This window comes from Schistocerca serialis, chromosome 8, assembly GCF_023864345.2.
Source record: "Schistocerca serialis cubense isolate TAMUIC-IGC-003099 chromosome 8, iqSchSeri2.2, whole genome shotgun sequence".
In the NCBI taxonomy this organism is placed as follows: domain Eukaryota; kingdom Metazoa; phylum Arthropoda; class Insecta; order Orthoptera; family Acrididae; genus Schistocerca; species Schistocerca serialis.
The window spans coordinates 228,992,437-229,010,660 of NC_064645.1; the positions used below are offsets into that span (position 1 = coordinate 228,992,437).

At 36.8% G+C, this 18,224-nt stretch overlaps 1 protein-coding gene across 2 annotated transcripts in view; it reads right to left on the bottom strand.

Moving 5' to 3' along the window:
* Window positions 1–14,655: 14,655 nt before the first annotated feature.
* LOC126416354 (splicing factor U2af 38 kDa subunit) overlaps window positions 14,656–18,224 on the bottom strand; it is a 43,001-nt gene continuing 39,432 nt past the window's right edge. For both annotated transcript variants that reach the window (XM_050084033.1, XM_050084032.1), the window contains exon 8: window positions 14,656–14,950. In XM_050084033.1, coding sequence (XP_049939990.1) covers window positions 14,776–14,950 — 175 coding nt within the window. In that variant the 3' untranslated portion in view covers window positions 14,656–14,775. The remainder of the gene's footprint in view (window positions 14,951–18,224) is intronic.

Genomic DNA, 18,224 nt, shown 5'->3' on the forward strand with positions numbered 1-18,224 from the left:
ATGCCACCAGTCTGGATACAAAGTTTCACATATATCAAGTGTTACCGTTCTGAAATTTTCATCATCCTTAATGGCACTACTGTTAATCCATAAGTTAAACAAAAATTGCTCACTATCTGACATTTCATCATCTACTCCCCTAATGCTGTTAAGATTACCTGCTGTCAATTCCTTCTCATTTTTCTTCCATGTATCAAGATCAAATAACTCATTGGCTGAAATTCTGGCATCCTTATCATTCAAATTGTCAACTGTATTCATGTGTACCTCGCTAATTTCATTACTATCCTCTTTTATATTAGTAATCCCTAAAGCTTCCAACTCCTCACTTACACCAATAAAACATCTACCTTCACTACTACCCTCAATCTCCTTTTCTTCCCAGCACTCTTACCTTCAGTATGCAGATACACATTTAAATCATCCTTACTAGGTGCTCTTTTCATTCCTAGCCCACAAGACTCTTCCATAAGTTCTCTAATTCCTAATACACTTTGATCATTTGAACAACTATTTTCCAGCAAGGTGCTCCTCTCAGCCCACTCATAGAATGAATCTAAGTTTACTTCTTCACAGTTTTCTAAGCAATCAGTGTCTTTAAATAACTTACCTTTTGTTTCTGGTTTATTTGTATGACATATATTATTTGTAACAGATACTACATTAATGGGATAACACGTCTCTTTAAAATAATTACTCATAATGTCACAGGTATCTTTCTGTTTAGTTAGACAGTTTGGGTTGGCCCTTTCCATTTGTGTATAAGTAGCTCCTACCTTGCAGACCGCCAATGGAGGCCTATTCAGTTTTTTAACTCTTGTTCAGTTCTCCCCATACCATTATGACTATTCCACTCCTTTGGTTTATTTCCAAAGTGCCTGTTACCAAATTGATTATGACTATTTCCATATTGACCCTTGTAATGGTAATTGTGTCCTTGTGATCCCTTGAAGTTGTGCTGGTGATTTCTCTGATGAGAATCACTACTTCCAAACCTGTGTGGTTCCTTTTTCTCATGTGTGTTTCCCCAATTTGTATGCCCTGTCTTTTGAAAATGGTTTTGACTATGGTGTGGTGGTTTACCTGTTTTCTCAATAATTCTGTCTAGTTTGTCAACATATTTCAAAAACTGATCTATTGTGTCATCTGGACCATAAGCCAACTCCCACTGTAGTTCACATGGTAGCCTCCTTTTGAGTGCATCAATTTGAGTGAGTTCATCAAAAGGTTTGCTTAGATGAGTGAGTTTCCTTAACTGATTTCTGCAAAATTGCTTCATGCTACCAAATTCATGTTTATAAACAGGTCCATTCAAGAATTCGCTTTTTATTCTTGCCTGTTCTGTCTCTGACCAGAATTTACTTAAGAACCTCTCCTCGAACTCTGCAAAAGACATTCCCTCTGTACAATAATGATTAGTCCATGACAATGCTTCACCTTCTAGAAATCTTTTCACAAATTTAATTTTCAAATTATCATTCATATTTGGAAAAAAGTTATCCTTGCAATGCTGCAGGAAATCTACCGGATGCATACTGCTCTCATCTGAAAAGTTTTTTACTGGAATATTGTACCACAAAGTGCCAATATTGTTCGGCAAACTATTGGTGACCACATTGCTACTAACACTTTCAAGTTTCTTAGGTATGTCATTAATACTACTTTCTAAACTCTTGACTTCATTTTTGTTTATCTGATTATTTACATCTATTTTTTCAGTAATAATTCCTATCTTTTGTTCAAATTTGCTTTCTACTTTAACAATTTTATCGTCTACAAGAGAAATACGCTCAGATACTGTTTCTTCTACATGTTTGATATCTGAATGCACAACTTTAAACGCATTATGGATTTTCTCTCTACCTGTACTAACTTCAGTTTTCAGATTTTTTACTTTTGCATCTACATTTTTAACTTTTCTCCCGACATAATTGACCTTACCCGTGATCTTAACCATATTACGACTCAAACTGGAAATTTTTGCTTCTACTTTTTGAAAGTGATCGTCATTTTTCTTTTCATATTCTTTGAATTGTTTTTCAAATTTATCACTCATGAGCTTAAGAGTCTGGTCTAACTGAGCAGCGTTGTTTTGCTCCATTTGATCCAAACGAATCTCATTAGCATCGAGTCTGTCTTTAATATTTCCTAACCACTGTCCGTTTTGTCTGTTAGTGTCATCAATTGCCTTAAATTTTCCCTCCATATAATTCATTATTTTTGATAGCATGTCTTTAACTTCATTCTGCCTTTCCGTATGAGTTTCAACTTTGTCTACAGGATTCGGACTATTACTGTTGCATTCAGTTTCGTATGATAAATTTACATCTGTACTAGTGTTGGCGACACCGTCGTCAGTACTTTCCTCTTTTACAATAGTCATCTTTTTACACAGGAATAAACAAAACACAACAAATTTATCTTTTCTAAAGGATACTAAACTATTTTACTCACAGTTTACTTATTTTCTTATAAGGTCTTCTTTGTTGATTGGTGCGTGATGGAATTCACAACACTGAAACACTACACTTATATGAATATTGCTTTTTTTTGGTTGCACAACACTTTACACTTTTTTCTTCTTTCGTGACTTATTGCGCCGTTATTCTTGCTCCATTAACTGCATCCCGTTGTCTTGAAGGTATCAGCATTCGACTTCCTTTGTCTTGAAGGTATCAGCATTCGACTTCCTTTAACATTTTCAGCCAGGATGTACGAATTCTGTCGTTTTCTTCGCAATCTCGGTGGTAGTTTATTTCGGTAACATTTTCAATAATCCCGGACGACGCCACCATATTGTACTGGTTGTTACCTATCTCGTTTCTTGATAACTGAATGATGTGGAATCTTACGCGGTATATTGTGGTAAGACCACATTCGCACCACGTGTTTGTAATTGATAATAATACGAGTAGTTCCAGCACAATTTCAGCAAGGCTTATTTATTAGTAGCTGCTGAAAGATTACACACTGCAGATCTCGTTTGTCTAGGGGTTTTCGAAGTTTTGTCTACAAAATCATTACTCTAACAAGCATGGTCTGGGTTTTCTTCTTGTTTGAAATAAACACTACCGGATTCGAATTACTTTCGGCTAAAAATAATATTTATTCGTACTTTTTGTTTAGTCACTACAATATTTTCACTACGAACATTGATACCCTAAAAATGCATTATACTGTACTGGTCACTTAAACACGTCCATCTCCCTCCAATACCGACAAAGAAGTGGCGTGCAAGCCAACATGTGCCCGGAAGTTGCAGACATTCCTGCATTCCAGATTCTTTGGTCTTCTGACCTTAATACACTCCAAAGACACATATAAATAAATATATATAAATATACAACATTTAACATCTCAAACAAATCCATTATTTATCATAAAGGAAAATATTCATAAATAAATAAATTAAACACATTGTATGGCAACATAATGAAGTTATCTTAACCCTCTACTGTGGGCATCGTACTTTTCGCATGAGATAAACTATCTCTGACAGTTAATTACATTACAAGGTGAGCGCCACAATCAGGACTGCATACGACCGAGGCACACAGGGCCAACACCCGGCATCATGGCGTGGGGAGCGATCTCCTACACTGGCCGTACACCACTGGTGATCGTCGAGGAGACACTGAATAGTGCACGGTACATCCAAACCGTCATCGAACCCATCGTTCTGCCATTCCTAGACCGGCAAGGGAACTTGCTGTTCCAACAGGACAATGCACGTCCGCATGTATCCCGTGCCACCCAACGTGCTCTAGAAGGTGTAAGTCAACTACCCTGGCCAGCAAGATCTCCGGATCTGTCCCCCATTGAGCATGTTTGGGACTGGATGAAGCGTCGTCTCACGCGGTCTGCACGTCCAGCACGAACGCTGGTCCAACTGAGGCGCCAGGTGGAAATGGCATGGCAAGCCGTTCCACAGGACTACATCCAGCATCTCTACGATCGTCTCCATGGGAGAATAGCAGCCTGCATTGCTGCGAAAGGTGGATATACACTGTACTAGTACCGACATTGTGCATGCTCTGTTGCCTGTGTCTATGTGCCTGTGGTTCTGTCAGTGTGATCATGTGATGTATCTGACCCCAGGAATGTGTCAATAAAGTTTCCCCTTCCTGGGACAATGAATTCACGGTGTTCTTATTTCAATTTCCCGGAGTGTATTTACGGGGGTGCGAGAAGAATCTCTTCAGCTAAACTGAAAAAAGCACTCTGGAGGAGTCAGCAAAATTAGCCCACTAGATGGTGTGCATGTTATGAAAGTAGAAGAGTGAAAAAGAAAGGAGGTGGAACTCATTTTACTTTTTTTTTGTTGCGATTCTGAAGGAAAAGTAAACAAAAAATATCTACTTTTTTCAGTACTGAAGTGTGGCATGTAATTAAATGTGAAATATATAATGCAAATTTTGTTTGTGAATTACAATTATCAAAACCAAATTACCAATATACCTACATTCGCTGATAAATTTGTATGAAGGAACCAGGATTATAATAGATAAATTTATTAAAATCTTTGCTGCAGATTATAAAAAATGAGGGCAATTCAATCAGGGCCACATGTTTCTTGAAATAATTATCACCTTTTTCAAGTGCCATCATGGCTTCTCACTCTGCAAGAATTTCTTGATAAGCTCTTTGATAGTATGCGGTGGCAGTAGGCAACTGGACATTCCTTAAGGTGGCTATAGATAATTTCATCGTGACTGGAGACAGTGTTTCACTTATTAGAGAGAGTGTTACATCTTTAGCCACTACTTGTATGTTTTAATTCTGTTCATGGGGTGCTGTGTACATACTGGAAGTTTGTTGTGAGAGATGAGATACCTACTTTGTACCTTTGTAAACTAATGAAAGTATCTTATCAGACACTCTACATAAATAAAAAGATGATTAAGTTTTTTCCAAGATACTGTGACCTTTTAAAGTAATGGGTATACCACATGTCAAAGCAGTGTTTTTGAGGAACCACAAAATGGGGCAAGAAAGACACACTTAACATTGACACAATTAAGAAATTTAGGACCTCAGGAGAACATGTCCTCTTTGCTGACACCCACCAGGTTCTGAGTTAATTGCTTCATTAATTCCCCTTGTTTTCCATGGTGCAGTATCTTCCTCTTCAATTATTCTGTTATCTTTCAGCTACAAACATATCTCACTACTGTATCAGATTGAGTTAAAGACAGTTTTAAGTTACATTTTCGCAGAGGGATTTCAATTGTTCTCTTGAAAGAATAACAGCGTAAAATTTATGACCTGCTGGGAAACTAAGAAATATTGTGTGATAGTGTAGTACAACATACGTCTGTCCAGAACAGTAAAAACTTCTGATATGGATCAAAGTGAGGTAATCAAGGATGCAAAAACATGAAACAGACTTGTATTTCCAAAACTTTCATTTACATATATAAGTAAGTGATTCTGTACATGGGATTTTCTATTCCCCTCAAGTACGTAAAGGCTGGGTTTCATATATTTTTAGATGGGAGATTAGGTACTAAAGTGAGTACTTCATATCGTTAAGAACAAAAATATTTATGACATACGCAATAAATTGCGTAATCATGTGCCACAGACATTTCCAACATGATGTTGACTTGACTGACATTCAGAATTACGACTAAAGCTGAATGACGTAAAATATGTGGTTGCTAAATTTCTTATTGGGTATCAACCGGGGTGTGTTAACATCAATTCTTGGGGCCCGTACGAGTGAAGTCATTGCGAGTCTGTTCTGTAGGTTATGTTAACACACTTCAACCACTGCCATCAGAGCAAGGTACTCATCAGGAAGGATACCTTGGTGAGAGAGGTGGGATGGGGAATCTATCTTTGGGGTCTGTCATCTTCATTTCTTCACTCTTAATATACTTATACTTTTCTTTCCTTCCATCCTTGTGCAAAAGGGATACCAAGTCTACCTTCCCTCTTTCCAGAACCATGTCCCCATGGCCTAAACCATGTCCCCATGGCCTAAACAATGTCCCCATGGCCTAAACCATGTCCCCATGGCCTAAACCATGTCCCCATGGCCTAAACCATGTCCCCATTGCTGAAACCATTTTTTTATCCTTGCACAATGAGGTAATTAAGAGTCTCTTTCACAGGCCAAGATATGATATAGGGTGCAACACAAAAGATGTATTCAGTATTAGACTGAGACATGGCGGCCTCTTGCTGCACAGCTGTCTTAGCAGTTCTACACATCGCTTGTTTGCAATGGCTGTCTGCTAAGGCAGTGAGTTTCTCCCTTTGTTACCTGAGAATATTGTCATCTTGGTGAAATTCTGTAACAAAACTGCCACCTTGCTCAGTGTCCGTTTTTTCTATTGCACTACGCCGTTTTCCAGTGCCAACCATGCACGGCAAATGACTCTTCAAAACTTATTAATTCTGAGACCACGTCATGTGTTTGCAGTTGCGTAGATGGTATTTAGATGCATTCCTGGAGTATGTGTGAACATCATTTTGTGTGTGAATGTGTGAACATTGTTTTTTGTGTGGCAACTACCACGTCTTGCTCTACTATTTGGTAATTGACTTATAAGTTAGGTAAGCATTCCTACATGCACATGTTAGTGATGTCATGTGAACAGGGAGCAGAGATGAAATAGTAAAGGGAAGTAGTACTTGTCCCTAAAGCATGATATGGCATGGTAACGCCTATGCAAAAAGAAAATAATTATGGTGGAAGTACGAACACGTCGAAATCTTATATCTAGTGACAGAAAACAGTAAAACAGTCTTCATTACCAGTTCTTAAGTACACAGGAGAGAACGATCAGAACTGAAATAAGGGGAATGATACAAAATGAAGAGGAAGGAAGCATGTTTTATATAGCCTGGTAAGGTCACTACGCTATGCAGAGAATTTCAACATTTGTAGTTGTAAAGGCCTAAGGTCAGAAACTGGACGTACGATAAGTTTTAAGATGGAGTGTATCCAGTTTTATGTACATTTAGGAGGTAAAGGATAGGGAGACCCATATAAGGAACGGTCTAGTCATGTGAATCCAGACAAGGAATGACCTGAACTGATTTTGTAGGGGGAAAAAAAAAAAAAAAAAAAAAAAAAAAAAAAAAAAAAAAAAAAAATGAACACTTAGATCACGAATGCAATCAAATACATTCGCAGTATCTATCCAGAGGATGTGAAACAGAATTGAATATAAGTTAAATTAATTTCTGTCTAAAGCATACAGACTTACCTGGTCATTATTGATTTTTTTTTAATACGACATTTCCTGTACCTGTTGAATGATTACATATCTAAGACTTGAAAACATGGACATTAAGATAGACTGGAATATCAGGCCTATGGCTCATTTCATTTCAAATCACCCAAAATAAAGAAATCTTGCTGCCATCATGTCACAGATATTTGTGAAAATTTGGTGTAAGTAAGTACATAAATAGAAAGTGATAAAATAATTTTTTTTTCAGATTTTTTAGATCAAAACTGTAGTCAGGGGGCCATTTTGAAATGTCTGGCATTTTCTCCATCTGGTGTCAGTACGGAAGGCAGGTTGAAAGTTTATTCAATCTGGTGTCATTAGAAAGATAAAAGGACCAACTACACCACTAAACTATAAAAATGCTGCAACTGGGCACATAAATATGCCAATCTGTAATTAGTCATTTTTCAAAAATTTTTGATACAAACTTCATTGATTTTTCATCAAAATCACAAGTTTCACCATTTTAAATTTTGTCTCTAACAATTCCTTTTGTCATACATTTCAACATACAAAAAAATCGGAAGGGTGTTTGCTCTGTTTAATCATTTAAAACAAAAAGAACATAAATAATAATAATATACATTTCGTTTTGTGACTTACCTAGTGGTCACAAATGATTATAAGTTCTCATAAAAAAAACATTCATAAAATTCTAAAAAGCATTCATTCTTTCAAACAAGTTTTCAATGAACAATATTCTGTCTGATTCAAAAGTATATAAATGACCAGTACGTGTGCTTGCACTAGCAGCAAGCAAGGTCATTAAAATGTTTTCCTAAGGTGTCCAGCATACACCAGTGTGAAGTGGTCATGAATAACTTGAGGAAGGGCCAATTGGATTCATGAACTTGACTTTTACATCTGTGTTCCTCACTTATCTCTAGAATTTTTCCAAGCCACTACTGGTTATCGTAGATAGTTGCTACAAATGTTTCCTCTTTAATTTTGTTAGCAGCAGTGTTTTGAATTCAAAGAGGAACTGGAATGAATTTAGTAGATGATGAAACACACTACCACTAACTTGTTTTCATTCAGTGATTTGAAAAAATGATTCACTTGTCCCAGGAAAGGCAGAACCAGTCTAACATCGTTTTTGTAACATTTTTGTGAACTTTGTTATCTCCTCTGTTGTAACATAAAAGGTTTCTATTACTAGAACATGAGTTTTTGGCAAATGTAAACAGATCTTTTGGACTTATAGTAGTACCACCAACTCCATCACATGCGTTTTTGCCATGGCTAGTGGCAAAAAAATCCATTCTGCAGTTACTACATGATCTTGCTTGTGATGGCACAAATTTAAAAAGATCTTAAAGTTTTTATACTGTGCAGAACTGCCATCACTGAAGTACATAACATGCTGTATGTGTGGTAATTATTCCAATACATAAGTGACAGCAGTTTTCTGGAAAACAGAATGTGTTTGGATGAAGGGTGACTTGAATGTTCTGCCAGCGAAAACCTTGTGCAGCATCCTAAAGCAAACACGTATAGTTCTCTGTAAAATCCACTATGATGATGCGTGTAGTATCGGGGAGGGTAATGACTCAGATTTGAAGTAATAACTGAGATTTTGATACATAATGATGATGTGTTAAGTTTTGAAGTTTTTGCATGAGATACTCAACAAATTCATCGGTTGTCTTCATTAATGTCTCCAGCGTCCGTCGATCAGTTTGGATCCATTGTTTGAATACAACATTTTCACAGTCTTGTAAGGACTCCAGCTCCATTAAAAAATTGCTCAGTTCATATTTGTCAGGACACTGAGAACAGCGATGCAGCATGCACTTCTCATTTTCCACATTGCACACAAGTTTGTGTAGAAGTTCAGTGTATGGTTCTTTCACATGTGCAGGATGGATTAACGGTTTTACGTTTTGGTGATACGTGCATACTCATACATCGTGCATTCCATGACTGTTTGCAGTAACACATTCTTTTGGCCTAAGTTCACAAAATTTAATAAAACCAATTTTATCTTCAGGGTATTTTTATCTGAAAGCTAAGTATACATCTTTCAGATTATGTAAAATTAGTTTTTTTGTCTTATACACTCTTTTGCCATTTTCTGAAGGGACAGACAGTCTTTATTAGCAGAAATGCGACTTATATCATCTTCACAGTAAAAATTCTAGACATTTTTCCACATCCTTACCTATTCTGTTTCCCACTTTATAACTCCCTTTGGACAAAATACCATCATCTTTTAGCAATACCCTCAATTTCTTTACCACGTATTCGGTAGTGTTAAACATTTGGATTTTTTCTTTACTCCATGAAGCCGGTGCTAATGTAAGTATTTGTAGTTTTTCTTTAACAAAACTTTTGCTGAATTTCTCTAAGTTTTTGCATTAAAATATTAGTCTGTACATCCAGCACTGCCAGTTTCTTCAGACATTTTTCACTGGAACATGTAGCACTTCTGTTTTGCTGGAATTTTAAAGCTAAGTAACGAGACTTGGATCGAATATATTCTGTACACCTGTTTTGTGCTCTCTTGGTAACCTTAAATGGTGAAATTTCAAGTAATTCACAACTTTCATTAAGTTTTTGAAGAGCTGTAGATGGATCTGGTGTATATCCTTGATCTTCAACTTCACATTAATCCATCCCTGGAATTATCCCCCATAGGAGATAAAATGTCCTTACGGCATGTTATGCACAGCTTGGTATGTGGAATAAGTCCAAGGGTTTTGTATTTCCTTGCAATGGTTAAAGAAATAGGTTTCAAAGATTTCTTAGCAGTCTTTTTACCAGACTTCTTGAAAGGGTCACAGCAAATTCTTTGTCTTCAAATGTTCCCAAATAGAGCCTTTTGTGAGAACAACAAACACACACAAAATTTTCACTGGTGCTTCTTAGCTTCAATAAATCAATAATTCAATACCAGCTTGATTCAGGCTTGACATATCTATTAAATCAAGCTCTTCACTGCTACTACTTTTCTTCTGGCACACAACTGCTGACACAAAACCTAAAGAACATTTGTTTTCCATTGTGATTTTTAATCAACTGTGTATGTTGCCAGAAAAGAACTGGATGGTTAGAAACTTTTTCTTGTTCTCTAATTAGTCAAGAATGTACTCTGAAGAATCTGTAAGTGGGAAATGAGAAAGAGTTAATGACCACTTTATTAAGTGATCCCTAATATTCTCATTATGCAAAGAGACAGAATGACTGCTTAAGTAATAAGCACAACAAAAAAGTCCTTCAGATATATAAAGTGCACAGACACACTAAACCTAACACACACAGCCTGTGTTGCATGTGAGTGTTGCTGCTAGACTGAATTTTTTATTGTTCATTTCATGTATTGTTGATTAGCTATTTGAAGCAATTAATTATTACAGCATTATTGAAAAGTATAAGATCTAACAATAGAGGGTGAACACTCTTCAGATTTTTTTTTATATTGAAAAGTTTGGCAGTAGGAATTACTTGAAACAAAAATTCAGATGGTGAAACTTGTGATTCTGCTGGAAAAAATCCTGAATTTGCAAATTTTCAAACATTTGTTGCTTCAACACAGCACTTTAATAATTTTTATATTATATATTATATTATAGCCCTATTCTTTTACTTTCCAATGACACCAAATTGAACAAAAATGATTCATAAATAAAAAAGTTATAGTGGTTACAAACTTACAAGGCACTTCATTTCTCAATGCCGGTTGGTCGAAGGAGCCCACATTTCAAAATGGTCTCCTAGTTACAATTTCAGTTAAAAAATTCCAGAAAATACCGTAATATACATTCTTACACCAAATTTTCATAAAAATCAGTGACATAAGGGCAACAGCCACTGGGTGATTTCACATGAAATTATCCCTATGCTTAAATAAATATTCAGTGATATGTGCATTATCGAGAGAAAAAGATATGAAAAGGAGGTAACAGCTCTAAACCACAAACATTTTATAACAATCATCCTTAATGGAAATATAGACATTAAAACTCATCCTTGACAAATCATTAATTCAGAATGACTGATGTAAAACACCTGAACGTATGTATTTTGCATGAAACGCTTTGGCCCCACGAGACTAATTATTTGTTACACAGTCAAAGCAATCAGATACTGTAGTTAGTTACACAAGTTATTTTATACGACATATTTCATCTTAGTTTGGGGGGGGGGGGGGGGGCAATGCAGTGGTGGTGCATTTAATATTGTGACGTCACTTCTCTCTACCATACCAAAGAGAAGAATGCCCCACTGTCTGTGGATTTTTGGAATTTATATGCAGATATGAAGGGCGAAATATGAGCAAAGTGCATCCAAAGCTGTGATGAGTGACTGTCTACTTGCAATGGAGAAGTAGTTTATACTTTGCAGCTGCACTTTGGGGATGCTGTGAACTCCAGAGAAGAAGGGTCCTGGTAACAATGGTCTAACCTCCAAATATATGAAACTCTACTATGTGATCTCTTACTTACTATCAGTCATTCAGTGTCTTATGTCTTCACTGGTTACAAGTATATTGCAAATGTGAGATCTGTTCATACAATGTTGATATGGTTTATGAGAAACAAATGTGGTGTCACCACCGGACACCACACTTGCTAGGTGGTAGCCTTTAAATCGGCCGCGGTCCGTTAGTATACGTCGGACCCGCGTGTCGCCACTGTCAGTGATTGCAGACCGAGCGCCGCCACACGGCAGGTCTAGAGAGACGTCCTAGCACTTGCCCCAGTTGTACAGCTGACTTTGCTAGTGATGGTTCACTGACAAATTACGCTCTCATTTGCCGAGACGATAGTTGGCATAGCCTTCAGCTACGTCATTTGCTACGACCTAGCAAGGCGCCATTATCAATTGCTATTTATCTTGTGATGCATGTACCGTCAGATCGATGTTCACCAATTATGGATTAAAGTGAAGTATTCCAGAAGCTACGTACTATTTTTGCTACTATAAAGACCTTGTCCTGTTCCAGACCTCACGCCATCCTGTGAGAGCTCAAACGTGTGCCCTTCAGCCTCCCGTCCTAGTGGATTGGCTGTCTTGCCAGTCCACAAAACAAATACACAAGAGTTCTTTAAAAAATGGCTATATGATTACGTAGCTAGTTGCTAGAGAGCTCTCTGTTACAGCCCTCTTCCCGCTGCAGTTGGAAATGAAGTCCCACAGTACAATTAGTTGTACTGCATATAGTACCGATGCATCAAGAACCGGTGGAAAAGTGATCTTAAGAATATATTACAGGTAAACAATATTATGAACAGCATCAGGGTGATAAATCTCTGCATGAAGTAGGTACTCTCAGTAAGGCAAATAGTAAGGCAAAACTGTAGCACTTCAGTTTACATAAAGTGCCTGCAGCAGACAACATTCCCTCATAATTGTTAAGATCATTGGGGAGCCAACGTAACGAAACAAGAGTTATCTATTGAACAAACACTGGTGGAAACTGACCTCAGCCATGATCGATTTGGTTTCCAGAGAATTTTAGGAACATCTGAGCCAATGCAGACTCATCTGTGTCTGTAGAGCTGGTGAAAAGCTCTTGACAATGTTGATTGAAGCACACTTTCAATTTACCAGCAATAAAATATAGGTAGCAGAGGCATATTTACAACATGTCCAGTAAATGTACCGCCATTGTAAGGAGTCTAAGCACATGCAAGACAGGCTGAAGTCAAGATGGAATGGGACAGGTTTTAGTTCATCCACATGTTATTCAATCTGTACAAGACACAAAGAAAATCCAAAGGAAGTTTGGGAAATGAATTAAAATTCAGGGTGGAGAAATAAAAACTATAGTTTTCTGACAATTTTTTAATTCTTTTAGCGATTGCAAGGACAAGGAGGACCAGCTGAATGAACTGTATTGTGTCTATAAGAGGTTATAAGATTAAAATAAACTAAAGTAAGATAAGGGTAATACAATGTAGTAGACTTACACCAGACAATGTCAAGCGAGACAGCAAAAGTAGTACAGTTTTGCTATTTAGGCAACTAACTGCTGATGCCTGAAGTAAAGAGGGTATAAAATGCTGACTGTCAATACCAAGAAATCTTTTTCTGAAGACAAATCTGTCAACATCTCAAACTTTTGCAAAGAGTACATGCTGACATTTTTGATTGTTTTACTTTAAAAACAGTTGACATTTCATTGCTATACTAAAAAACAGTCACTTAAAAACGTCAAACACTAGAATGTCTAGCTGTAGAGTAGTTCTCAACAGAAATGTAACGTAGATGTGACAGTATAAAGAAAACGAGTATAGTTTTTGTTTTGCTATCAAAGAAATATGAAGTTAAATGAGAAACTCGGGAGGAGATACTAACTTGACTAAAAGAACAAGTAAGCCGACAGGACATCATGAAGCATCAAGAACAATTAAAATTTAGTAATAAATGGTAATGTGCAGGAAAATTTTTGTTAAAGGAGACCAAGATGACAATGCCAAAACCAGTTTCAGGACTATGTATGTTGTTGTAACTGTACAGGATTAACTCTCATCAAACCAGTCTTCTGATTAAAGATCAGAACATGATGGTCATTACAAGCTGATACTGTTCATCTGGTAAGTGACTAAAGCTCAACCTTCATGCTGCATATGTGGATATTAAGTTCATTAGCTAAGCTGTCTCAGTTTCCGTCACTAATCTGCGCAACAGTCACACATTATGTTGCAGTTACCATGTTTGTAACATTTATTTTCTTATAATAAATTATTCTGCATTTATACTTACGAGTACACTACTTTCACTGCATTTACCACTTTCTTCCAACAAACAAAAATTTATATGGGCTTCTGCTTTGTATGGGTGAGATGTTAAATATGTATACCAGAATGCAGGAAGCAGATACTAAAACTGGTTGAATTACACTAACATCTGTCCAGTGCCATCTATACACGAAACTACAATATTGGGACGGCAGCCAGTGAAGCAGCAAACAAAATATCATTGTTATTCCTGTAAATAATTAAGACAGCTATACCCAACACAAACAGAATGTCATCTTTCACTTTGAAAATCTGCGGCAAAGTAAAACTTTCAATGCGTTTTCACGCTAATTTTGTTTTTGTTGGTGTTCATTTGCAGATTTTAGGTAATTGTCACAGTATGTGATGCCTTAATACGGATTTTCCACACAACCATTTTTGTCCACCAAATCCAACAATTACTAACTTAAATTTGTGCCAAGCCATGGTAGAAAATCTTTTTGTGACAAAATATTACCATCGTGTGATTTATTGTGGCTGTTTAACAATCCACAATGGAAAATATTTTTAGAAGTTAAAAGCTGATTGTGCTCTAAACATATGAGAATTACATTAGTGTATTTTGCTTCAAAATCAACTCTCTTTACTACCTAAAGATCTGTCATCCATTTATAACACAATTATACATTGTAACCTAAATTATTGTTCATGCCAGGAGCTCAGATGAATCAGGTTCTCACTTATTTTATTAAAACTTACTTAACATACTCAGTGCACTAGATGAACATACACAAAGTCTTTATGAACCTAATATTCACATTGGAAATGCACGACACTTAAGACTACACTTAGTAACGACCAGAACGGCCCTCTCGATCCTTGTCAGACCGACCGCGGTCACCTCCCTTCTTCCTACGGTCCCTGTCACGATCTCTATCACGGCCTCGTGATCTTGACCTTGAACGTCTATATCCAGCAATCCTTTCTCCATCACGGTCACGGCTTCGGCTGTGTGAACGGGATCTGGAAAGTGGGGAAAAGTTAAATTTAGTAGAGTCTAAAGGTCTATTGAAAATGTAAACTAAAAGTATATTATCAACTAGCTCAATGCCCACTGCTTTGCTCATGTTTGTGTAATAATTAAATCAAAAAATTTTATAAACATATATTAGGCCTACTAAAAATCATGAAATTAATGTGCAATTTCTTTTTCTATGCAATTCTGATAGTCAATTTGTTGTGGCGACTAATAGCTTTCTTTGATTTAGTTAATAAATTGTAAAAACTTCTGAGCTTTTCAAGCCAACTGCTTCTAAGACATGGTCTTTTCTGTACGTACTTCTGAACAAAAACCGATTCTGGCAGCTGGAGTCTGAGGTTTCTGTTGATCATGCCTTTTGCGTTCCTGTGGTGGTATTTCCACAGAATATTTCTTCTCCTCACACACATTTCTTTTTATCAATTCGAGAAGTGAAATACCAATTTTCATGGATTTAGCTTTTTTATATAACAAAATATTTTCTTAAAAATTTTCATCCCATATTTCACACCCCTTTGGGGATTGAATTTCCAAAAACAGAAAAGACCTATTTTTTAAATTTCTGATCAAGAAGTCAAATACCAATTTTCATAGATGTAGCTTTAAAAATACTTTACAAGTTCTTTAATTTCACCCACTATTTTAAACCCTTATTGGTTGTATTTTTTTTAAAAAGGCTGAAACTTGTTTTTTATTTCTGACTGATTTGGGCTGGGAGATGACGAGTGAGTGGATGAGTGAGTGAGTGAGTGAGTCAGTCAGTCAGTCGACACACTGCCTTTTAGAGACTGTATTGAGAGCAAAGACGGACTAACAAAATTCTAAATATTTAACTCAGCAACACACTTCACTAAGAAATCAGTTGAGATTTCAAAAATCCATTTAATAACAATTAACTTCAATGTGATGCAACGAAGCTAGCTATGCCCTTGGTACACATACATACTATTAAAATACCTGTGCACCTCCAGTAATACACAGCAATTTTATCACAGCTTGGTATAAATTGACAGAAATAAACCAATGTAATACACAAGTTTTTGAAATCTTGATTTTTTTTTTTACTGTGTACACACTTACCAGATGATTATGGCGGCATGGACATGAAGAGGACTACTGGTTCTATCCTTTAAGAAATTAGTCCATGAATCTACGAACTTTATTTCACACAAAATGCCACTTCTGATGTGTGTATTCCTACCAAATTTTCCAAAACTGAGCTACTACAGAGGGACCCCCTTGTTTACACTGTTGGTAATACCATAAATCAGTTTTTGTAAGTTTGACTAGAAAGTACGTTAAGTCACTGAAAAATGTTTCTCACATGGCACCATGAAATATCACAAGGCTAACCCAGTATGCTTTCAACTTCTGCAGGCCATGGCACGCACGCACACACACACACACACACACACACACACACACACACACACACACACACACACACACACACACTTTATGGATTTTTTTTCACCTGTTTTGAAAAAATAATTGACATTATATGAAACAAATTGTTTTGTAGATTATAAGTAAATTGCAAGAAGTCATTAACAGGGAACACAGTGGATGACAATGTTAACTGAATATCCTGCCTGGTTATTTAAGAGACAAAGTTCATAAGAATTTCCCCTCTCCCCACCTATACTAGTAGTTGCTGTTGTGGTCTTCAGTCCAAAGACTGGTTTGACGCAGTTCTTCATGCTACTCTAGCCTGCGCAAGCATCATCTCCGAGTAATTATTGCAACCTACACCTCTCTGGCTGTATTCATGTCTATCTCCCTCTATGATTTTTAAACCCTTCAGTACTAAAATGGTGATCCCTCGATGCCTCAGAATGTGTCCTACTAAACAATCTCTTATTTTAGTCAAGCTGTAGCACAAAGTTCTCTGCTCCTCAATTCTATGCAGTACCACCTCATTAGTTATGTTATCTACCCATCTAAACTTCAGCATTCTTCTGTAGAATCACATTTCAAAAGCTTCTATTCTAACATATCCTTTCAAATGGTCTACAGAAGCTGTCATCCTACCTCTTAGTATTGTACCTCCATTATTTCAAAAGACTATTACAGACACAAACTTAAGCGAAAATGTCAAGTCTGCAAACTGTGAATCCTGTGAAGATAGTTTTGCCCTGGTATAATAAGGGTTCCATTCATGGCAACTCCATTTTGTCATGAAACTACATTCAACACAATGTTCAAGGAGCTATTTCCCTTTCCCAACGCTATCATCCCCTTCTGGTCATAAGTATTTTACTACAATGTGTAGATATTACAAAGACCACGCCCTGACTGGTCTTCTGGATTATATCCGAGTAGACCAACACATACATAATACCTCTGATCACTTTGATTACACTTACATACATTGCACATAATACTGCCTAACAAAGTATCGTAAGTATAACATTAAAAACCGACATAATTCAGTATCAAGATTAGTAGGGCGGCTTTTAGAAACAGCCAAACCTAAAAAATTTCAGTGAAAGGTCCAATCCTAACATGCAACAACTTAAGATGACATATGACTTCTTTCACTTTTAATACTCTTAGGGTATGTTTCACGCATTATTTATGATTTATGCAATATGTATAACAATAATGTAAACTACTGGATGGAAAAGTAAGGGTAGCGCAACTAATAGCCTGTAGAGGATTGGCACATGGCACACAGAACTGAAATGTTTCATTTTGATGTAAAAGGTGGAGAGAGCTTATACCTGTAAGTGGAGCACATGCTTTATGAAATTATTGAAACAAAATCTGGTTGGTTGGGTGGTTGGTTTGTTTAAATGCGGGAGAAGGGACCAAACTACGAGGTCATCGGTTCCTTGTTCCTAATAAAACAATGCCACAAGTTTGAGAATAACACGGACGAAACATATAACACAAAACAGAAAGAACAGAAAAGCCACAAGAACAATGGGAAGGCAATGAACACTAAAAGGAACAAACGAGGACAAGGAAACAACAAACACTAGAAACAAAGAGTAAAACATGAAAGCACATTACAGTGGCTGACCAACCACGAGAATAAAAAGGGAAAGCCAGCCACTCTGCAACACATTAAAACCTCCACTCTAAAGGCACTAGGGTGGACGACACAGAGGGCAAAGGACATGCGCTAAAACCTACATAGAAGTATAAAACCCACACTCTCACGGATAAAATGTAAAACTAAAGTTGCTGTGGAGGCACTGTCGCCCAACACCAAAGGCAGGATGCTGGGAAAGTTAAAAGTCTGCCGCAGAGTGG